General features: G+C 45.8%; 1 protein-coding gene across 1 annotated transcript in view; it reads right to left on the minus strand.

The window, feature by feature from the left end:
* Window positions 1–25044, minus strand: part of LOC135085625 (cullin-2) — a 37730-nt gene extending 12686 nt beyond the window's left edge. Inside the window, exons 1-9 of the mRNA XM_063980401.1 lie at window positions 24938–25044; window positions 22711–22806; window positions 20697–20790; window positions 19584–19658; window positions 14972–15133; window positions 12282–12435; window positions 8549–8718; window positions 7037–7177; window positions 2218–2325 (exon numbers count right to left, since the gene is read on the minus strand). Coding sequence (XP_063836471.1) covers window positions 2218–2325; window positions 7037–7177; window positions 8549–8718; window positions 12282–12435; window positions 14972–15133; window positions 19584–19658; window positions 20697–20790; window positions 22711–22806; window positions 24938–25044 — 1107 coding nt within the window. The remainder of the gene's footprint in view (window positions 1–2217; window positions 2326–7036; window positions 7178–8548; window positions 8719–12281; window positions 12436–14971; window positions 15134–19583; window positions 19659–20696; window positions 20791–22710; window positions 22807–24937) is intronic.
* Window positions 25045–25064: the final 20 nt, after the last annotated feature.

The raw sequence follows: 25064 nt of genomic DNA on the forward strand, positions 1-25064 counted from the left end.
TTTAATAAAATATGGAATTATATTTAAAATTATTACATTTATTAGATATTATGCTCGTGCTTTGTCCTCGAGATTAGAAATAAGAACTACCTATGTAGATCACGTACGGTGATGCCATTTTTAAATTCATTAATTTTTACATAAAATATTATTATTTTACTGAATCTACATATTATTATAATAAATCTAGATTTATAACACTAATGTAAGTGGTTTCTGAAATTAAATTGATTAGGTAGATTTCAAATTAAATAACAATTATTTATTAGTGAGAGTGAATGAAGAAAGTTAAACGTGCATTATTAACTAAAATTGTCGACCGTTCGGTGTAGTGGTTCGAAACGGATAACTGTTCCGGAGGTAGCGGGTTCGATTCCCGCACAGTACAAACATTAATTTGTGTGCATGAACATATTTTGATATTTGTTTGTATTGGACTGGGTGTCTTCTATGTATAATAAGTATGTATTTACAAAAAAGTATTTAAGTATGTTTATATCCGTTATCTAGTACCCATAGTACAAGCTTTGCTTAGTTTGGGACTAGAAGCGCAGTGTAAAATGTCCAGGGATATTCATTTTTATTTATAAGCTTTTATCTCAAGAACAAAAATCATTTTGACATACATAATTCTTAATTTCAGAGTTATTCAGCCCCAAAACAAATATCTTTTCTATGGCAGAATATGAAACACCAAAAAGCTCTTTATCAAAACAATGGCACGTGTCGAAATTGATTCAATGTTTAAAGTAGACACGCAGTTATGAATTAATATGCAATAGAAAGAGAGGTAAATAAGTCAAAATGACGAGCATGCAACTAAGTACTCGCGTATACATTGTAATCGCGAACTTATTACAATACATACATGATTAGTCCGTATGCGTACTGACGATGTATATTTTGGAGTAAGATAATTGACCTAAGTCACTACAAAGTATACGCGAGCAGTACGCAGCGTATGCGTACTGGTCGTGTATAGTTTGGAGGAGCTTAGTAAAAAAAGTCACATCCAAACTATACTCGATTAGTTTCACACCCTTGCGTTCTGGCTATGTATAGAATGGAAAGACGCGTCGAGTGCACCATTCACTACTTTATGCAAGGTGCAAAGATCTACCACATCCCGACGGTCTTCCAAAGTCGGAATGGGTTGCGATTAGTCGTAACGACTTGCGATTAGTCGCATATGATAACGATTAGTCGGATCAATTACCCAATAGTCGTACCACATTGCGATTTGTCGCATCAACTTGCGACTAGTCGCAACGGATAACGATTAGTCGCATCAACTATCCAATAGTCATGCCACATTGCGATTAGTCGCATTTAGTTGCGATTAGTCGCACCAACTTGCGATTGATCGCACCGCCTTGCGATTAGTCGCATTAATTATGAAATAGTCGCGCTAGGAATCATCGTACGGGCTTTCAAGCAGTCAGTAGTCGCACCAGATTGCGATTAGTCGCACCGACTTCGACTTGCTATTTCTCATTGACTTGATTAGTCACATCAAATTTTTGATAGTAACACTACGTACGAGAGTACGGAAGACGTTATGTGAGCAGGCCTCCCACTAGGTGGACAGACGATCTGGTGAAAATGCGAGGGGCAGGGCCGGTCTTTGTGAAAATCCTTGGGGGAGGCCTTTTTCCAGCAGTGGACGACTTACGGCTGAAGCGAACGAACACTACATAACCGGGCCAGATGGCGACTAGTCGTATCGCATTTAATTCAGAAAAGTGGGAATATAATTCCCAAGTACCTTTAATCTTATTCTACTGTCTTAGGGACCCAAACAATGACAAAATGTTACCTTGCTATACAGGATGTCCTAAAAAGTAGTGTCAAGCCGAAGCCCAGAAGATAACCCAAATCACCGTGACTTCTGATAGTTTTCGAGTTATGATTTTTTTTTACAACGTACAAGATTTTAGTTTACATTCGTTTTATGGATGTAAATACTTCTGAATCAGCTAAAGCCTGGTCCGTGAGCACGTAGAATCCCGTCCAATGACCCCAAGCTACCCATTCCTATAGCTCGCGCGTAATTATGTTGCTGTCGCGCTCGCACACTCACGGCGGGCGCCCGTCGCACAGTCGCGACAGCAATATAATTACGCGCGAGCGATAAGGATGGGTAGCTTGGGGTCATTGAACAAAATTCTACGTGCTCGCAGACCAGACTATGTCCTTCCTTATTATCTATGAGCTTACCTTGTCTAAAGCACCGACGAAGGCCTGTGCTCCACCGAACACGTCTGCGAATAGCGAGCTGTATCTGCCGTGTAGCTCCAGCATCGCGTTCACGAAGTGCGTGTGTGCCTGCAACGACGTGATTTCATTAATAAAGATCCAATTACTTTAACAATAAAATCAAAAATCAAAACCATTTATTCAGTTTAGACCACACTTTATATTTTTATTTTATGAACGTCAAAAAATAAAAAAATAAAAGGTAGCCCTTATGGATTGACGATATAGTACAACAAAATTAATTACGCCAGAATTTTCTCCCAAACTTTTATCTGTCATTTCGTAGGTCGAATCACGAAAAGACTCGACGCGTCTCAACCCATCAAAGAAAGTCTCAACGCGTTGGCGCCGAGCGACATGACGGCTTGAATGCAAGCGACTATGAACCCTATACCATTGACATAAGGTCACCTCACCTCGTCCTAATTGTGGTTTATTCTGCAACTCATGCTAAATTTTTGCTGACTTCACGATAGCGACTATTGCAAGCGACTATGAACCTTGAAATTTCCTAAAATGCATGCAACAATCAACCCTCATCATTTCAGCCACAGGACGTCCACTGTTGAACATAGGCCTCCCCCAATGCTTTCCATGTTGATCGATTGGTAGCGGCCTGCGTCCAGCGCTTCCCTGCTACCATTATGATGTCGTCGGTCCACCTTGAGGGTGGACGTCGCACGCTGCGTGTTTTGGTACGCTACCATTCCAGAGCCTTGCTGCCCCATCGGCCGTCAGTTCTGCGTACTATGTGCCCTGCCCATTGCCACTTCAGCTTGCTAATCCGTCGGGCTATGTCAGTCATCAACCCTATCTCCTGCGTAATAAGGTCTTACCTCGTCCTTATTGTGACTGGTTAACAGCTGATGGTCGTCTACCTTTTGCTAACCTTGAAATCTCTTAAAGTTCATGCAAGAATCAACCCTATACCATTGACATAAGGTCTCACCTCGTCTTTATTATGACTGGCTTCCAACAGCGCGTGTCCATCGCGCGTGACTTGAGCCAGCGCCGCGTCCACGAGCGGCCTCAACGCGTTGGCGCCGAGCGATATGACGGCTTTAATGCATGCGACTATGAACCTTATACCATTGACATAAGGTCACACCTCGTCCTAATAGTGGTTAATTCTACAACTCATGCTACATTGTTGCTGACGTCACGATAGCGACGATTGCAAGTGACGATTGCAAGTGACTATGAACTTTGAAATTTCCTAAAATGCATGCAATAATCACCCCTATCTCCTGCGTATTAAGGTCTCACCTCATCCATATGTGGCTTGTTCTACAACTCATGACTCTTTACACTACTGTCAATGTCATGTTAGCGACCATCACAAATCACAAGCGACTATCGCCCGTATTCACAAATGATACTTGCTTAGGTGAAGCAGCAAATCGAACGCACAGCATTGAATAGAGCTCTGTGATTGGTGTGTCACCCTGTGTGTCCCTGTCCTGAAGTGCATGCAAGAATCAACCCTATCTCCTGCGTATTAAAGTCTCACCTCATCTTTATTACGACTGGCTTCTAACATCGCGTGTCCGTCCGCGGTCTGAATTCAAGCGACTATGAGCCCTATCCCCTTAGACATAAGGTCTCACCTCATCTTTATTATGACTGGCTTCCAACAGCGCGTGTCCGTCGCGCGTTACTTGAGCCAGCGCCGCGAATGCAAGCGAATATAAGCCCTATCTTCTGCGCATAAGGTCTCGTATTTATTGTAGCTTGTTTAACAATTCACAGCCGTCCCTCTTACACTTAGCCGACGTCCTTGTATTAAGCGACTATCAACCTTATCTCACCTGAATGCAAGCGATTATGAACCCTACATCATTGACATAAGATCTCACCTCATCCTTATGGTGACTGGTTAACAGCTGATGGTCGTCTACAATTTTGCTAACCTTGAAATTTTCTGAAACGCATGCAACAATCAACCCTATCTCCTGCGTAATAAGGTCTTACCTCGTCCTTGTTATGGCTGGCCTTCAACAGCGCGTGTCCGTCCGCGGTCTGAATACAAGCGACTATGAACTCTATACCATTGACATAAGATCTCACCTCATCCTTATTGTGATTGGTTAACAGCTGGTGGTCGTCTACCTTTTACTAACCTTGAAATTTCCTAAAATGCATGCAACAATCAACCCTATACCATTGACATAAGGTCTCATCTCATCTTTATTGTGACTTGCTTCTAACATCGCGTGTCCGTCCGCGGTTTGAATGCAAGCGACTATGAGCCCTATCCCCTTAGACATAAGGTTTCACCTCGTCCTTGTTATGACTGGCTTCTAACAGCGCGTGTCCATCACGAGTGACTTGAGCCAGCGCCGCGTCGACAAGCGGTCTTAACGCGTTGGCGCCGAGCGATATGACGGCTTGAATGCAAGCGACTATGAGCCCTATACCGTTGATATAAGATCTCACCTCATCCTTATTGTGACTGGTTAACAGCTGATAGTCGTCTAAAGCCTGGTCCGTGAGCACGTAGAATCCCGTCCAATGACCCCAAGCTACCCATCCTTATCGCTCGCGCGTAATTATATTGCTGTCGCGACTGTGCGACGGGCGCCCGCAGTGAGTGTGCGAGCGCGACAGCAACATATTTACGTGCGAGCGACAAGGATGGGCAGCTTGGGGTCATTGGACGGGATTCTACGTGCTCACGGACCAGGCTTTACACTTTTGCTAACCTTGAAATTTCCTAAAATGTAAGCGACTATGAGCCCTATCCCCTTAGACATAAGGTCTCACCTCGTCCTTGTTATGACTGGCCTCCAACAGCGCGTGTCCATCACGAGTGACTTGAGCCAGCGCCGCGTCCACGAGCGGCCTCAACGCGTTGGCGCCAAGCGTCATGACGGCTTGAATGCAAGCGATTATGAGCCCTATTTCATTGACATAAGGTCTCACCTCGTCTTTATTGTAGCTAGAGCGTCCGCGACCGAATGACCCTTAAGTCTTCCAAGTTCATGCAGAAATCAACTTTATCTCCTGCGCATAAGGTCTCGTCCTTATTGTGGCTTGTTCTACAACTTATCGCTTTCTCTCTACACTTCTGTTAATGTCATGTTGACAACCGTTGCAAGCGACTATAAACCATCGCAATTTAAGCGACTATGAACCTTGAAATCTCCTAAACGTATGCAACTATCAACCCTATCTCCTGCGTAATAAGGTCTCACCTCATCCTTATTGTGACTGGTTAACAGCTAATGGTCGTCTAAAGCCTGGTCCGTGAGCACGTAGAATCCCGTCCAATGACCCCAAGCTACCCATCCTTATCGCTCGCGCGTAATTATATTGCTGTCGCGACTGTGCGACGCGCGCCCGCAGTCAGTGTGCGAGCGCGACAGCAACATAATTACGTGCGAGCGACAAGGATGGGCAGCTTGGGGTCATTGGACGGGATTCTACGTGCTCACGGACCAGGCTTTACACTTTTGCTAACCTTGAAATTTCCTAAAATGTAAGCGACTATGAGCCATATCTCCTGCGTAATAAGGTCTCACCTCATCCTTGTTATGGCTGGCCTCCAACAACGCATGTCCGTCCCTGTACACTTTTGCTGACGTCACGATAGCAACCATCTTGAAATCTCCTAAAATGCATGCAACAATCAACCCTATCTCCTTAGACATAAGGTCTCACCTCGTCCTTATTATGACTGGCCTCCAACAGCGCGTGTCCATCGCGCGTGACTTGCGCCAGCGCCGCGAATGCAAGCGACTATAAGCCCTATCTCCAGCGCATAAGGTCTCGTATTTATTGTAGCTTGTTTTACAGCTCATAGCTGTCCCTCTTACACTTAGCTGACGTCCTTGTATTAAGCGACTATCAACTTTATCTGAATGCAAGCGATTATGAACCCTATACCATTGACATAAGAGGGCCTAGTGTGAGTTTACAGTGAGCGCGTCAAAAAATGACATTAAATGTATGACGGATTGTACAGCGCCCTTGGCGGGAAACGTTCAAAAACAAAAAATTTCATACATTTTTTAAACGCGCTTACTGGTGAGCGCGTTTGATGTAAACACACAGCCCACAGGTCTTACCTCGTCCTTATTGTGGCTTGTTCTACAGCTCATAGCTGTCCCTCTTACACTTTTGCTGACGTCACGATAACGACTATGACTATGAACCTTATCTCTCATAATGTGCATGCAAGAATCAACCCTATTCCATCGCTATAAGACAAGCAATTATAAACTCTATCCCCTTAGACATAAGGTCTCACCTCGTCCTTGTTATGGCTGGCCTCCAACAGCGCGTGTCCGTCCCTGTACACTTTTGCTGACGTCACGATAGCAACCATCTTGAAATCTCCTAAAGTTCATGCAAGAATCAACCCTATCTCCTGCGTATTAAGGTCTCTTATTATGACTGGCTTCTAACGCGCCGCGTCTACGAGCGGTCTGATAAGCGACTATGAACTCTATACCATTGACATAAGGTCTCACCTCATCCTTATTGTGACTGGTTAACAGCTGATGGTCGTCTAAAGCCTGGTCCGTGAGCACGTAGAATCCCGTCCAATGACCCCAAGCTACCCATCCTGATCGCTCGCGCGTAATTATATTGCTGTCGCGACTTGAGTGTGCGAGCGCGACAGCAACATAATTACGTGCGAGCGACAAGGATGGGCAGCTTGGGGTCATTGGACGGGATTCTACGTGCTCACGGACCAGGCTTTACACTTTTGCTAACCTTGAAATTTCCTAAAATGTAAGCGACTATGAGCCCTATCTCCTGCGTAATAAGGTCTTACCTCATCTTTATTATGACTGGCTTCTAACAGCGCGTGTCCATCACGAGTGACTTGAGCCAGCGCCGCGTCCACGAGCGGCCTCAGCGCGTTGGCGCCAAGTGGACGGATGAGCGCGTACATACGCTTGAGGTCGAGGCATCTCTGCAAGGAGAATACAACATTCAAATTAGGGATGTTATTGATATGTAGTTTCGGTTATGGATACGGTTACGGATGTAGGAATAATATTATACCGGTTACGGTAACGGATATTTTTTTATTTCGGATATCCGAAAGTTTCGGTTACGGCTACGGATATCTGTGCTTTAGAATGCAATTTGCAATAACTGTCCAACACGATTCATTCATGGCCGCACACTTTACATCGAATAAAAAGTAATAAAAAAATAAAAATGGATACTAGATGGCATTATAAAGGTAAATCAGGCTGATATGCCTTTAAGGTTCGGCCAAACCAACGCGATCACATGCGATCAGCCGGCGTGCAGCGATGGCGACCAATGCATTTAAGTCTGGTCGCCATCTATAACAAAAAACAATTTATACTGCCTACATCCAAAACTATCCGAAACTTTTGAATCGGTTACGGTTACGAGTAAGAAAGAACCTAGTGTCCGAGTGAGAACAAGCCTAGTGTCCGAGTAAGAACACGCCTAGTGTCCGAGTAAGAACACGCCTAGTGTCCGAGTAAGAACGAGCCTAGTGTCCGAGTAAGAGCCTAGTGTCCGAGTAAGACGAGCCTAGTGTCCGAGTGAGAACACGCGTAGTGTCCGAGTAAGAAAGAGTCTATTGTCCGAATAAGAAAGAGCCTAGTGTCCGAGTAAGAACAAGTCTGATGTCCGAGTAAGAAAGAGCCTAGTGTCCGAGTAAGAAACAGGCTAGTGTCCGAGTTAGAAAGAGACTAGTGTCCGAGTAAGAACACGCCTAGTGTCCGAGTAAGAACAAGCCTAGCGTCCATTAGTGTCCTTGTCCGTTAGTGTCGCCAGCCTCGCACTGTATCCAGCCATCCTGTTTGTGGAAGACGTAGGGCGTGTGACGTCACCTGGGCACGAGTCGGCGCGTCCTGGCAGGCCTCCCTCAGCAGCCGTTCGGTGTGAGCATGTAAAGCCGGCAAGTGCGCGGCGACCGCACAGCGCTCGTAGCAGCCGCGCACTGCGTCGGCTGACGATGAGTGTGGCTCGGAGCGATCCGGTCAGTGTCCGAGTGATAGCGAGGCCTAGTGTCCGAGTAAGACGAGCCTAGTGTCCGAGTGAGAAATGGCTAGTGTCCGAGTAAGAAAGAGGCCAGTGTCCGAGTAAGAACACGCCTAATGTCCGAGTAATAACACGTCTAGTGTCCGAGTAAGAACACGCCTAGTGTCCGAAAAGAAAGAGGCTAGTGTCCGAGTAAGAAAGAGCCGTGTCCGAGTGAGAACACGTCTTGTGTCTGAGTAAGAACACGCCTAGTGTTGGAGTAAGACAAGCCTAGTGTCCACAGTCACAAGCCTAGTGTCCTCGTGACGTCACAAGTCACCTGTGCGCGAGTCGGCGCGTCCTGGCAGGCCTCTCGTAGCAGACGTTCGGTGTGAGCATGTAAAGCCGGCAAGTGCGCGGCGACCGCACAGCGCTCGTAGCAGCCGCGCACTGCTTCGGCCGACGATGAGTGCAGGAAGCGGCTGCCTAACTCCACTTCGCGCTCCAGACCTGGGTAAGAGATAAGTAAACTTGGCTTTCGTTATTTAATTATACAGCGTGAGTCACGTTAAAGTGTACATATGAAAATATGTGAAACTAGATCTATTTTTATCGACAAAAAGAGGTGAAAAATTTTTTGAGATTTTTTTTTAATTTTTTATAGATTTTTTCTTCTTCCAATTACTTCTCGTAAAGAAAACGTAATAACTTTTAAACTAAGTGGTATATCCTGATAAAATAAAAACAGTAATAATGCTAAATAACAGGCAATACTAAAAAAATAAATAAAATACCCAGAAAATGCCAACAAATAATAAAAAATTATACTTTTTGAAAAAGATTTGCATTTTGGAGAAATTTATCAAATAACAAAAAAAAACACGAATTTAAAAGCAGATTTTTTCTCGAAGACGTAGCGTGGGCAGGCCTCCTACTAGGTGGACCGACGATCTGGTAAAGATCGCGGGAAAAGCCTGGATGCGGGCAGCGCAGGACCGTTCATTATGGAAAACCTTGGGGGAGGCCTTTGTCCAGCAGTGGACGTCATTTGGCTGAAACGAAGGAAACAATCAAGATGACAAAACGTTCAAAGTCAAAAATCATAAACCTGTATTCACAAACGGTAGTTTCTTAAGTGAAGCAGCAACGCTATGCGAAGTCGAACGTAGTGTTGAACAGAGCTCTGTGATTGGTTTGTGTGTCACTCCGCCACTTAAGTATTGACTATGAATAGGTTTTTGGCACCGTCCACCGCACTGTGAGACCTCATAGTAGTGTTTGTGAATACGGGTGATAGACTTTCTTTAGGTGTCAATCGGCTTGAATTTAAAAGGATCAATTAATTCGGTCCAATAATACAGGGTGTTAGGTAAATGGGTATATGAGCCGACACTAGCCCATGTTAACATGGTCATATAAATGGTATGTTGAAGTCAGAAAATTGATATCTTCATTTTAATTATTTTAATTTTCATACAAATCAGATTTTATAAAATTTATTATGTATGCAAATTTAAAAAAATAAAATGATGATATCAAATTTCTGACTACACCATACCATTTATATATGCCCATGTTAACATGGGCTAGTGTCGGCTCATATACCCATTTACCTAACACCCTGTATAGTCAAAAAGTGTGTACTGATGTCCACTAGTGTCCAGTAGCGTCCCCTCCCGTCCATTGGTGTTAACCGCGTGTCCATTGGTGGCAGCAGCGCGTGCAAGCTGAGAGTCTAATAGTGTCCGCTAGCGTCCGCTTCCGTCCAGTAGTGTCCGCTCCCGTCCAGTAGTGTCCGCTCACCTTCAAGCACGTGCTGCATGTAGTACGAGCTGTCGTGGTCGTGTAGTAACTTGGCGACGGCGTGCGTTAGCTTGGTCCAGTAGTGTCCGGTCCCGTCCAGTAGTGTCCGCTCACCTTCAAACATACGCTGCATATAGTGCGAGACGTGGTGGTCGTGTAGTAACTCGGCGGCGGCGCGCGCGAGCTCGGTCCAGTAGTGTCCGGTCCCGTCCAGTAGTGTCCGCTCACCTTCAAACATACGCTGCATATAGTGCGAGACGTGGTGGTCGTGTAGTAACTCGGCGGCGGCGCGCGCGAGCTCGGTCCAGTAGTGTCCGGTCCCGTCCAGTAGTGTCCGCTCACCTTCAAACATACGCTGCATATAGTGCGAGACGTGGTGGTCGTGTAGTAACTCGGCGGCGGCGCGCGCGAGCTCGGTCCAGTAGTGTCCGGTAGTGTCCGCTCACCTTCAAGCACGCGCTGCATGTAGTGCGAGATGTCGTGGTCGTGTAGTAACTCGGCGGCGGCGCGCGCGAGCTCGGTCCAGTAGTGTCCGGTCCCGTCTAGTAGTGTCCGCTCACCTTCAAGCACGCGCTGCATGTAGTGCGAGATGTCGTGGTCGTGTAGTAACTTGGCGACGGCGTGCGTTAGCTTGGTCCAGTAGTGTCCGGTCCCGTCCAGTAGTGTCCGCTCACCTTCAAACATACGCTGCATGTAGTATGAGGTGTCGTGGTCGTGTAGTAACTCAACGGCGGGGCGCGTGAGCTCGGTCCAGTAGTGTCCGGTCCCGTCCAGTAGTGTCCGCTCACCTTCAAGCACGCGCTGCATGTAGTGCGAGATGTCGTGGTCGTGTAGTAACTCGGCGGCGGCGCGCGCGAGCTCGGTCCAGTAGTGTCCGGTCCCGTCCGGTAGTGTCCGCTCACCTTCAAGCACGCGCTGCATGTAGTGCGAGATGTCGTGGTCGTGTAGTAGCTCGGCGGCGGCGCGCGCGAGCTCGGTCCAGTAGTGTCCGGTCCCGTCCGGTAGTGTCCGCTCACCTTCAAGCACGCGCTGCATGTAGTGCGAGATGTCGTGGTCGTGTAGTAGCTCGGCGGCGGCGCGCGCGAGCTCGGTCCAGTAGTGTCCGGTCCCGTCCGGTAGTGTCCGCTCACCTTCAAGCACGCGCTGCATGTAGTGCGAGATGTCGTGGTCGTGTAGTAGCTCGGCGGCGGCGCGCGCGAGCTCGGTCCAGTAGTGTCCGGTCCCGTCCGGTAGTGTCCGCTCACCTTCAAGCACGCGTTGCATGTAGTGCGAGATGTAGTGGTCGTGTAGTAGCTCGGCGGCGGCGCGCGCGAGCTCGGTCCAGTAGTGTCCGGTCCCGTCCGGTAGTGTCCGCTCACCTTCAAGCACGCGCTGCATGTAGTGCGAGATGTCGTGGTCGTGTAGTAGCTCGGCGGCGGCGCGCGCGAGCTCGGTCCAGTAGTGTCCGGTCCCGTCCGGTAGTGTCCGCTCACCTACAAGCACGCGCTGCATGTAGTGCGAGATGTTGTGGTCGTGTAGTAGCTCGGCGGCGGCCCGCGCGAGCTCGGTCCAGTAGTGTCCGGTCCCGTCCGGTAGTGTCCGCTCACCTTCAAACATACGCTGTATATAGTGCGAGATGTCGTGGTCGTGTAGTAACTCGGCGGCGGCGCGCGCAAGCTCGGTCCAGTAGTGTCCGGTCCCGTCCGGTAGTGTCCGCTCACCTTCAAGCACGCGCTGCATGTAGTACGAGCTGTCGTGGTCGTGTAGTAACTTGGCGACGGCGTGCGTTAGCTTGGTCCAGTAGTGTCCGGTCCCGTCCGGTAGTGTCCGCTCACCTTCAAGCACGCGCTGCATGTAGTGCGAGATGTCGTGGTCGTGTAGTAACGCGGCGGCGGCGCGCGCGAGCTCGGTCCAGTAGTGTCCGGTCCCGTCCGGTAGTGTCCGCTCACCTTCAAGCACGCGCTGCATGTAGTGCGAGATGTCGTGGTCGTGTAGTAACGCGGCGGCGGCGCGCGCGAGCTCGGTCCAGTAGTGTCCGGTCCCGTCCGGTAGTGTCCGCTCACCTTCAAGCACGCGCTGCATGTAGTGCGAGATGTCGTGGTCGTGTAGTAGCTCGGCGGCGGCGCGCGCGAGCTCGGTCCAGTAGTGTCCGGTCCCGTCCGGTAGTGTCCGCTCACCTTCAAGCACGCGCTGCATGTAGTGCGAGATGTCGTGGTCGTGTAGTAGCTCGGCGGCGGCGCGCGCGAGCTCGGTCCAGTAGTGTCCGGTCCCGTCCGGTAGTGTCCGCTCACCTTCAAGCACGCGCTGCATGTAGTGCGAGATGTCGTGGTCGTGTAGTAACTCGGCGGCGGCGCGCGCGTGCTGTGCGCCCGCGGCGGCTAAGTACGGCTCTAGTACTAGAGCTTGGTAAAGGGCTAAAGGCGCGCGCACGCGGAAGGATTGCACCTGGAAAGATACAGAAATATAAGTGAAAAACACATCAAAAAGTTGGGTAAAAAGAGCCTCGGAGCAGGACTTACGCTCGTATTCACAAACATTACTATGAGGTCTCACAGTGCACGTGGACAACAAGGTGATCACACAGCTCTATTCAACGCTGTGCATTAGTTAGACGATCAAACTTGCCCATGGTAGGTAGTAGACTAAGAGCTAGTGAACGCCAACGTTCTTATCTATATTGGGAGTATGCGCTGACTTTTCAACTTTATTAAAATGACATAGATCTGGCGTTCACTAACTCTAAGCCTATAGACTTTTAAGTCATCATAAATCCATGTCGCTTTTTCTATTTATACTTGGCAGGGTAAAAAACTTCGATACCGCGATGCAGGTTTGTACGTGCAGTAGATTACGCCATAGTAACGCACGTGTTAGCGCCATCTGTTGGCCGCAGTCTGTATTAAATACTCACGTGAACGGTAGACAGTATCGCCTGCCTTAGCACGTCAGCGTGTCAGATATCCAAAACATCTTGGTTTTGTGTCCGTCTCAAGTGCGGATAACACGCCATCTATGAGTTAAAATTGAAACTAAAATTACGCTTTTTGGGGCCAAATAACAAATACTCACGTGTACGGTAGACAATATCGCCTGCCTTAGTACGTCAGCGTGTCGCGGGTCGGTCTACGACTTGCCCCCCCCCAAATCCAGAAGCTGGGTATGACTTGTCCCTCTCCCCAAGATCCTCTAAAGCCAGGAAAAAAACATGGGAACAAGTACGGATATAACGCCATCTATGAGTGAAAACTAGAACTAACATTTCCAAGGCGTGGCAGTGCTTTAATGCTTTAAATAGCAAATACTCACGTGTACGGTGGACAGTATCGCCTGCCTTAATACGTCAGCGTGTCGCGGGTCGGGCGTACGTTCACGCGCGTCATTCAGTGCCGAGACGATGCGTGACGTAAGCGCGCCGCGTAGAGGCTGGACCAGCACGCGCTCCCACGTCACTAGGCCCAGCTCGCCCACCAAATACTTACGTGAACGGTAGCTTACTCGGTTCGAAAGAACTAAGACGTACGATCTGACCTAACACACCTGACTTGCTACCCAAGGCGAGACGCTGGGTATGATTGCCCCCCCCCCCCCCCCAAGCTTAACTTGCTCCTCCCCCCCTAGGCCAAAAGCTATGTATGACGTGCCCCCTCCCTAGGCTAGAAGCTGGGTATGACTTGTCCCCCTCCCTAGGCTAGAAGCTGGGAATGACTTGTCCCCCTCCCTAGGCTAGAAGCTGGGTATGACTTGTCCCCCTCCCTAGGCTAGAAGCTGGGTATGACTTGTCCCCCTCCCTAGGCTAGAAGCTGGGTATGACTTGTCCCCCTCCCTAGGCTAGAAGCTGGGAATGACTTGTCCCCCTCCCTAGGCTAGAAGCTGGGTATGACTTGTCCCCCTCCCTAGGCTAGAAGCTGGGTATGACTTGTCCCCCTCCCTAGGCTAGAAGCTGGGTATGACTTGTCCCCCTCCCTAGGCTAGAAGCTGGGTATGACGTGCCCCCTCCCTAGGCTAGAAGCTGGGTATGACTTATCCCCCTCCCCAAGATCCTCTGAAGCCAGGAAAAAAACATGGGAACAAGTACGGATATAACGCCATCTATGAGTGAGAACTGGAACTAACTTTAACCAGGCATGGCAGTGCTTTAAACAGTAACTACTCACATGAACGGTAGACAGTATCGCCTGTCGTAATACGTCAGCGTGTCGCGGGTCGGGCGTGCGTTCACGCGCATCATTCAGCGCCGACACGATTCGTGACGTCACCAGGGATGGGCTTACCCAGGGGAGGGGGCAGGAACTAATAATCTGACCCCCTACTAGGCCAGTACCTAGATACGGCCTGTCTGAACACCTAGGTAGGTAGTAGCCTAACACGCCCGTATTCGCAAACGATGCTTGCTTAAGTCGAACGCATAGCGTTGAATAGAGCTCTGTGATTGGTTTGTGTGTTATTGGTTCACCCTGTGCATTCACGCGCACTGTGAGACCTCATAGTAATGTTCGTGAATACGGGCGTAAGAATCTGACTTACCTCAATATCTGGGGCCGAAGGTGGGTACACTAGCTCTGAACCTATAGACTTTTAACTCTTTATAAGCCATCTCGCTTTTTCTATTTATACTTGGCAGGGTAAAAAACTTCGATACCGCGATGCAGGTTTGTACGTGCAGTATATTACGCCATAGTAACGCACGTGTTAGCGCCATCTGTTGGCCGCAGTCTGTATTATTAGAGGCCGGTAGATCTATTCTCATAAATAAAATACTGGATACTTAACTTTCACATTATATTGCCTTATTTTAAATACAATTCATCACTTAGCACAAAAGCGCGCGGAGTCGTCTCCGCGCGTCCCTCTATTCTGACGTTTGATGCTAGCGTGACATTGACGTATTGTAAATGTCACTATGACAGCATTTCATTGGCCACAACGATACCGTTATTTTAACGTTTTAGATTTTTCATAATTAACAGTATTAAATACTCACATGTACGGTAGACAGTATCGCCTGCCTCAATACGTCAGCGTGTCGCGGGTCGGGCGTGCGTTCACGCGCATCGTTCAGTGCCGACACGATGCGTGACGTCAGCGCGCCGCGTAGAGGCTGGACCAGCACGCGCTCCCACGTCACTAGGCCTAGCTCGCCCACCTGTGGGCAAATGACGAAACTGTGAGAGCGGGGTACAAAAAACTCATTTATTTCTGTAAATAGGCTTAAAAAGCACTTTTACACATCTCAGTATTAACCCTACCACTGCTTCAGGGCAATAAATGGGCCAGTGCTGAGAAGAAGCAGCGCAAGAAACTCAGTCACTATTGTCAGCCTCTTTTTCAAAGGTTTACAGGCTTTAAAATGTACAAAGTTATCTGGGGGCACGGCAGTGCCCCCGCCAAGTCGAGCGCGAAGCAAACACTGCCGTACCATCTTTACTGGAACCATTTCGCCGCATTTTCAGGCCCCTATTTGAGAACCTCTGGATAAGACCAGAACGCAGAAATTTTCGTCATCTAGTAAGCTATAATCACATAGTTAAAATCCAAAATTTCAAGTCTGTAGGTCATTTAGTTCCGAAGTTAAGCGAAAGCAAAGTTTCGCATTTATGACACTCACTCACTCACTCACTGATGATCATCAAAATAGAACTAGTACTTCCCATAAACTCAGAGAGCTGAAATTTGGTACAGAGTTAGGGTTTAATGGCCACTTAAAGGGAAAACTATAAAAACTAGGAAAATCGAAGGTCTGGAGTAACACCACATTCATAATCAATACTACTAGCGCCACACCGGCACCGTGGTGTTCGCCTGTACCGCTCACCGCTAGATGGCGCTAGCACTTTGAGCGTCGATTTTCTGCACCGCGGTGTCCAGATTTTTTTCCTTTCTAGACCCCCCCGTCGATTAAGAAGTTGAATGTTGTGTAAATTTTAATTTTGTTGATTTCGTTTATTATATCGTGAGGTTCGCTATGGTTAAGTTATTAAAAAAATCATTCTGATTTTGTCCATTTTAAAGGTCGTTGAGTTAATTTATGTTTAATATCGTAAAAATAAATGTCGGTAATATTAAAAGACGACGACGTTAAATAATAATTATGCCACTTTCTACAAAAAGAAGTGAAATCCCACCAAAAACATTCTGTAAAAAACTAGCCAAGTCTCGATGGAGCTGCTTGTTCCTTACTGCGATTTCTTTATTATTATACTTAATGTTGTGTGACTTGGCCGTTGAACAATCTTTATAATGATAATCATACATAAGTATTATTGAAATACGCAGCTTTATTAAGCCTACAATTGTCAATTGACTGGTTATTGAATCAACGTTTTCCAAGTGGCAACATTTTCCATCGTCAATGGTTAGCGGTTGGCGACAGATTGGTGCAATGATGTCATGGAGCACCTGATTTTGTACCCTTCAACGGCCAAGTCACACAACATTAAGTATAATAATAAAGAAATCGCAGTAAGGAACAAGCAGCTCCATCGAGACTTGGCTAGTTTTTTACAGAATGTTTTTGGTGGGATAAATATTTACGCGAGCTAGGCAGTAACGCATCCCAAACATTTTTATCATCTATATCCATAAAAGTGACTCACTCATCACGAAATCTCAGAAATTACAAGTGCTAGGAGTCTCAAATTATACGGTGGGGTTCCTTTAGGAAGGTAGATGCTCACTAAGACGGGGTTTTGAAAAATTGAACCCCTAAGCGAATAAAACAGGATCCATGCGTTGCGTACGAATTTTTAATTGCGAAGGTAGAGACAGCAGCCTTTTTTATACTTTTTATAGACCACAGAGCAAAACCAGAATCTACACTTTGGCCATAGACAAATGACGTTTAGAAATAACTATTAAATATTCAACAGTCGCGGGCGGCCGCTAAAATAATTTATAAAAAAACCTGTTACGTAATTTATTTCAATTCATCTCACAACGGGGTTTACAAGTGTTCACATTGTATTGTCGCAATTTAATTGATACAATTATATTATGGTATGTATTATCCTGTTGTCCTCGAGGAGAGAGAGAACATTGTGTTGATAGGTCATCATCATTATCATCATCATCATTATCTCAGCTTTAGGACGTCTACTGCTGAACATAAGCCTCCCCCAATGATTTCCACAATGGCCGGTTGGTGGCGGTCTGCATCCCGCTACCTTTATGAGGTTGTCGGTCCACCTTGTAGGTGGACGTCCCACGCTGCGTTTTCCGGTATGTGGCCTCCACTCCAGAGCCTTGCTGCCCCATCGGCCGTCAGTTCTGCGTACTATGTGCCCTGCCCATTGCCACTTCAGCTTGCTAATCCATCTGGTTATGCGAGTTTAGTTCGTTTACGGATTTCCTAATTTCTGATTCGATCTCGTAAAGAAACACCGAGCCCATTGATAGGTGTTAAACTCCCTTATAAAACTGCATCAGTCGCTTACCTCGAGCTGCCTTGAGTCGTGTTCCGGGCAGCTGACCGTGGCTGCCGAGCCGTATATTATCTCCGCATCTGATACCTGAAAACAATAATCTGGGGGCACGGCAGTGCCCCCGCCAAGTCGAGCGCGAAGCAAACACTGCCGTACCATCTTTACTGGAACCATTTCGCCGCATTTTCAGGCCCCTATTTGAGAACCTCTGGATAAGACCAGAACGCAGAAATTTTCGTCATCTAGTAAGCTATAATCACATAGTTAAAATCCAAAATTTCAAGTCTGTAGGTCATTTAGTTCCGAAGTTAAGCGAAAGCAAAGTTTCGCATTTATGACACTCACTCACTCACTCACTGATGATCATCAAAATAGAACTAGTACTTCCCATAAACTCAGAGAGCTGAAATTTGGTACAGAGTTAGGGTTTAATGGCCACTTAAAGGGAAAACTATAAAAACTAGGAAAATCGAAGGTCTGGAGTAACACCACATTCATAATCAATACTACTAGCGCCACACCGGCACCGTGGTGTTCGCCTGTACCGCTCACCGCTAGATGGCGCTAGCACTTTGAGCGTCGATTTTCTGCACCGCGGTGTCCAGATTTTTTTCCTTTCTAGACCCCCCCGTCGATTAAGAAGTTGAATGTTGTGTAAATTTTAATTTTGTTGATTTCGTTTATTATATCGTGAGGTTCGCTATGGTTAAGTTATTAAAAAAATCATTCTGATTTTGTCCATTTTAAAGGTCGTTGAGTTAATTTATGTTTAATATCGTAAAAATAAATGTCGGTAATATTAAAAGACGACGACGTTAAATAATAATTATGCCACTTTCTACAAAAAGAAGTGAAATCCCACCAAAAACATTCTGTAAAAAACTAGCCAAGTCTCGATGGAGCTGCTTGTTCCTTACTGCGATTTCTTTATTATTATACTTAATGTTGTGTGACTTGGCCGTTGAACAATCTTTATAATGATAATCATACATAAGTATTATTGAAATACGCAGCTTTATTAAGCCTACAATTGTCAATTGACTGGTTATTGAATCAACGTTTTCCAAGTGGCAACATTTTCCATCGTCAATGGTTAGCGGTTGGCGACAGATTGGTGCAATGATGTCATGGAGCACCTGATTTTGTACCCTTCAACGGCCAAGTCACACAACATTAAGTATAATAATAAAGAAATCGCAGTAAGGAACAAGCAGCTCCATCGAGACTTGGCTAGTTTTTTACAGAATGTTTTTGGTGGGATAAATATTTACGCGAGCTAGGCAGTAACGCATCCCAAACATTTTTATCATCTATATCCATAAAAGTGACTCACTCATCACGAAATCTCAGAAATTACAAGTGCTAGGAGTCTCAAATTATACGGTGGGGTTCCTTTAGGAAGGTAGATGCTCACTAAGACGGGGTTTTGAAAAATTGAACCCCTAAGCGAATAAAACAGGATCCATGCGTTGCGTACGAATTTTTAATTGCGAAGGTAGAGACAGCAGCCTTTTTTATACTTTTTATAGACCACAGAGCAAAACCAGAATCTACACTTTGGCCATAGACAAATGACGTTTAGAAATAACTATTAAATATTCAACAGTCGCGGGCGGCCGCTAAAATAATTTATAAAAAAACCTGTTACGTAATTTATTTCAATTCATCTCACAACGGGGTTTACAAGTGTTCACATTGTATTGTCGCAATTTAATTGATACAATTATATTATGGTATGTATTATCCTGTTGTCCTCGAGGAGAGAGAGAACATTGTGTTGATAGGTCATCATCATTATCATCATCATCATTATCTCAGCTTTAGGACGTCTACTGCTGAACATAAGCCTCCCCCAATGATTTCCACAATGGCCGGTTGGTGGCGGTCTGCATCCCGCTACCTTTATGAGGTTGTCGGTCCACCTTGTAGGTGGACGTCCCACGCTGCGTTTTCCGGTATGTGGCCTCCACTCCAGAGCCTTGCTGCCCCATCGGCCGTCAGTTCTGCGTACTATGTGCCCTGCCCATTGCCACTTCAGCTTGCTAATCCATCTGGTTATGCGAGTTTAGTTCGTTTACGGATTTCCTAATTTCTGATTCGATCTCCTAAAGAAACACCGATCATAGCCCATTGATAGGTGTTAAACTCCTTTATAAAACTGCATCAGTCGCTTACCTCGAGCTGCCTCGAGTCGTGCTCCGGACAGCTGACTGTCGCCGCCGAGCCGTATATGATCTCTGCGTCTGATACCTGAAAAACAACAAATAAATTTATTGTTTTAAACTTTCATGGTCATAAACATAATAATTATTATTGACGGGATTGCTACCATGTACCATCGGCAACAGTGTTAACTATCCATTGCCTGTCATGTCGTCTCGTTCTATCGCAAAGAATCACCATTTGATGAGAGCGAGAGCAAAAACGGAAATGGATAGTTAACAGTGTGGCCGTGTGTACCTTAATTAGGCTTGTGTAGTACATGTACTATGTACTAATAGGAAGCAATTCCTTTAAGTGAACGAGAACGAACTATTCCTTTTTGGTCGTTCAAATCGGTCTTTTAGTTCACTTTAGTACAGCCGATCACGAATGAATAGGTGTGATCGAGACGTGAAATTGGTGACAAGCGCGCGCGAGCGAGATGGATTCGGCTTTGTGGGAGTGTTGCGAGTATTTTGCGACATTGTACTATAAGGTGATAGTAATAAAGACGTTTTTCCGATCTGATTAAAAAATCGATGTAATAAAATGAACTAATAGTGCAAGAATGAGACGTGAGATTAGTGACATGTGAGCTCGAGTGAGATGGGTACGGCTCTGTAACTCTGTTGCGAATATTTTTCGATATTGGGCCATAACTACGTAGGAATAAAGACTTTTTTCGTTCGATCTACCTAATACAATCAGTGTACTGAAATGAACTAATAGTACTAGAAGGTTCGATTTAGAAAAAAAGTATTTTAGAAACCTCGATATCATTTTTTAAGACCTATTCATAGATACCCCACACGTATGTGTTTGATGAAAAAAAAATTCTTTTGATTTTCAGTTCTAAGTATGGGGAGCCCTCAATATTTTTTTTTTATTTTTGCATCAAAATCTTAATGCAGTTCACAGAATACATCTACCTACCAAGTTTCAACAGTATAGCTCTTATAGTTTCGGAAAAAAATGGCTGTGACATACGGACGGATAGACGGACAGAATGACGAATCTATAAGGGTTCCGTTTTTTGCCATTTGGCTACGGAACCCTAAAAAAAACTCATAAACAATAACAACTTGCCTTCTGCCGCTTGACGTGCTGTAGATTGAGGTACGAATAGAGGCTGTTGAGGTACGCCACGCCCTGGCTGTACTCGCCCCACGCCTCCACGTATCTGGATAAGATAAGATAATATAATATAAGATAACATTTATTTACAAGAATATGCTACAGTGGTTATGTACTCGGCGTCAAATAAATCGTACCTCCCGCGACAAGCACTTTCAAACGTATACATCCCACTAATACTGGTTTTGGTACCATTTGAAAGCCTAAAGTCCAGTTGCAGAGCACATAGAATTTCGTCCAATGACCCCAAGCTAACCATCTTTATCGCTCGCGTGTAATTATATTGCTGTCGCGCTCGCACACTCACTGCGGGCGCCCGTCGCACAGTCGCGACAGCAATATAATTACGCGCGAGCGATAAAGATAGTTAGCTTGGGGTCATTGGACGAAATTGTATCTACTCGGCGACCGGACTTTAGTCACTCTCGCCAGGCCTGGCTCACTCCGCGCGGTACATCCGATAATTACCTACAGCGAAGCGCCCCGCCGGCGGGTATTATATCAGTCGAGTGTCACGCGCGCGCCCGTCAGGACGCTGGCGTGCGTTGTAGTACCTACCTAATTCTATGATCGAAGTATTATTTAAAAATGGACATAAAAAGAAAGAAATATTGTGCGGCGTTCGGGTGTTTAAATTCGAAAAGAAATCTACCGGATTTATCTTTTTTTTTCGCTTCCCAAAGATGCTGAAAGGTATGTTGGCCATGTAGGTAATCAATAATTCTTAGGATAGTATAGGAACCTAACCTACCATGACTACTGCTCAGATTGCGTTCGTTCGTTTCAGCCAAATGACGTCCACTGCTGGACAAAGGCCTCTCCCAAGGTTTTCCATAATGAATGCGTACTACTTACATACATACGTGTCATGAGGTACCTACGTACCTCATGACATATAAGTAGATTAATTATTTTTTTCACTAGACAGTAACCCTAACAGCGTAAGAAGAGTTCAGAGGCACGCGATAGAAAGAGACAAAACTTGAAGGTGAATAAAATTGTAGGTACGTAGTGCTGTGCGAGCTGAATTCGACTGTATCGCGTCGCAGCAAGACTCGCATTTATTTAAATCGTCTTGCAGAGTAATCCTTCTGTACCTGTACTATTACTTATTCTGTGCTCTCGCCTTGAATACCAATGATTAATGAAAAGGTGACTGAGTTTCTTCCGCCACTTCTTCTCAGCACCAGCCCATATGTTGTCCCGAAGTGGTGGTAGGGCGAGCTATATTTTTTTTTTCATTTTTTATTTTTTTTTTTTTTTTTTTTTAAAGATTATTAGTAATTTGTTATTACACAAATTACTAATACTCCCGTTAGCCCCTCGTACTAAGCTAAATATGCTTGTGTCACGAGTGAGCTCACCACAATAGTCGAGCGGCGGCGGGGACCGAACCCGCGTTCCCCGGATCACGAGTCGGCCAGTCCGACCCCTTCACCATTCGGCTATCGTGGCTTTTAATTTGGGACGTGTATAAGTGCCCTGGAAAGGGCCTATCCTACTAATATTATAAATGCGAAAGTTGTTATGTATGTTTGTTACTCTTTCACGCAAAAACTACTGAACGGATTTTGATGAAACTTTACCAACTATCCCAACTAATCCCAACTAATATTATAAATGCGAAAGTAACTCTGTCTGTCTGTCTGTCTGTTACGCTTTCCCGCTTAAACCTCGCAACCGATTTTGATGAAATTTGGCATAGAGATAGTTTGAGTCCCGGGAAAGAACATAGGATAGTTTTTATCCCGGTTTTTGAAACAGGGACGCGCGCGATAAAGTTTTTCTGTGACAGACAAAATTCCACGCGGGCGAAGCCGCGGGCGGAAAGCTAGTTGTTTATAACCCAGAATAACATATAGGCTATAATTTATGACGGTCTGTGACAAACTAAATTTCACGCGGGTAAAACCGCGGGCAAAAGCTATGTACTGTATAAACCATTTGAATTTGAATGGTCACTGACCTGTCGAGCAGTCCATCGGTGTGGTCAGTAGACTCGAGCGGCGCATTCCCTCGCACGCGTTGTAAGAGACCCGCTACATGCTCCTCTAGGAAATTCCTGCGACACACACAATAGGCTAGTTTCTTAAAAAAATTTTTTTAGTCCGTCATGTTTATTATCAAAAAATATTGGACACATAGTTATTTAATTTTTTAGCGTTAAGAGTCGCATCTCATTTCTCTCTGGTTCATCCAGTGTCTAAGTAGCTCAGTTGGAAGAGCAGTCGCCCGGCAAGCGGAAGGTCGTGGGTTCAATTCCCGCCTTAGGCAGTTCGATTTTTTCAAGTTATTTATAATTTTCAAATTGGACACATATATTTTTATTTGTCAATCTAACATATAATTACATAGTTATGGTGCGTTGAAGTTCCGCACGACGTCACAACGTGCGGCACTTTTATGCACGCATTGACGTCACGGGCCTCTTCTTATGAACTTTGGCGCGCTTTATCTCTTTCAATTTTCATTAGTTTGAAAAAGTGAAAAATACGTGTAGAGTATTTTTTGATAAGTTAACTGACGGACTAATTAAAACTCTTGCTTTTTGACCCAGGAAACATCCCTATTCAATGAGGGCTATCGTTTTAGCGCTCACCAGTTAGCGCCACTGGAGAGTAAGGTCTTGTCACTTGCTAGTAGCGAAGACAGTGGCACCAACTGGTGAGCGCTAAAGTGGTAGGAGGACTATCGCATTTGCACTCATCAAGATGGCGCCACTGTAGAGTAAGGTCCTGTCAATCGCCAGGGGTGCCAACTGTTAAGTATAAAAACGATAGCCCTCATTTATTGTACTTCACTACATAGTATAAAACAGTCGCTTTCCGCTTAGATCTTTAGAACTACGTGACGGATTTTAATGCGGTTTTTTAAATAGATAGTGACTCAAAAAGAACGTATTGGCTCCGTGCACGATTACAGCGCCAACTAGCGTCCACAACTTTGTGGGTTCTGTCACATTGACATTTAGGTCGTATATTTGTGAAAAAATATCGAAATGAAAAAATAACAAATATTTTCAACTAATAAATTGTTGTGATACCACGATTTGGGTGGAAAAAAGGTTTTGAAATCATTTTGGTCATTCAAATCAAATGAGGTAAGTCCAAAAAGTGTGTTTAATTTTGATTGTGTCAGGGTTTGTTTACTTCATTTATAGTTGTAGTTTTAAAGTAAAACAAAAAGAAAAAGCTACTTTAACGGTTTCATTATATAACAGTAAATATATTTAAATGTTTCTGTATCGCTAGTAATAAATTAAATATCGTTTTCAGATCGAAATGAGTATCGTTTTGAAGACCGGGTTTGTGAGAGTTACAATATCAAATTCCAACCACAAACCGTATTTAAAGGAAAGTTGTTGGTATTGGCTCGACAAGTCCGAGATGTAGAAGAATTAAGAACAAAACAAGGGCAGAGTTCAATAATTCACGCTCTCATCATAAGGCAAACATCTGTGCACAACAACTACTGTGACTCATTTTTGTACTACCACGTTGTATAGTTTAGTTATTTCCAAATTGTAAACGGCTATTAAAACAGCCCTATCGAAATACAGTCCACTCTTTTATTTAAGTTCCCAGTAGGACCCTTTTCATGCGATTAATTAATGATATTAAAATGTATTATGTAGAATCGCTTTGCCATTGACAGATACATCTGATGACAGAGCTTACATTATTTCTACTTTTGACCACCATGAGCGCTGCGATAGATTATGTCCCCCCCACCTAGTACTTCGCACCCAGCGAATATAGGTATAAAACATGCATATCATAGAAGCCTGGCGCCATGCCACACTACCGTGACCCGCCTGGCGCGTCATGCCACACTACCGTGACCCACCTAGCGCGTCATGCCACACAACCATGACCCGCCTGGCGCGTCATGCCACACTACCGTGACCCGCCTGGCGCGTCATGCCACACAACCGTGACCCGCCTGACGCGTCATGCCACTATTGTGACCCGCCTGGCGCGCCATGACACACTATTGTGACCCTCCTGGTGCGCCATGTGACCCGCCTGGCGCGTCATGCCACACTACCGTGACCCCCCAAGAGCTTCATGACACACTATTGTGACCCTCCTGGTGCGCCATGTGACCCGCCTGGCGCGCCATGCCACACTACCATGACCCGCCTGGCGCGTCATGCCGCACTAGTGACCCGCCCGGCGCGCCACGCTACTCACTTGGTCTCGTCGTACAGCCGGTCGGCCAGCGGCTCGGGATGCGCGACGCACAACGCGTAGACATCCGAGAAGCGAGTGTTCCATACTGCTCGCTCGACTGCTCGCATCCTAGCCTGGCAAGTGTGGT

The sequence above is a fragment of the Ostrinia nubilalis genome, chromosome 29, assembly GCF_963855985.1.
Source record: "Ostrinia nubilalis chromosome 29, ilOstNubi1.1, whole genome shotgun sequence".
NCBI lineage: Eukaryota > Metazoa > Arthropoda > Insecta > Lepidoptera > Crambidae > Ostrinia > Ostrinia nubilalis.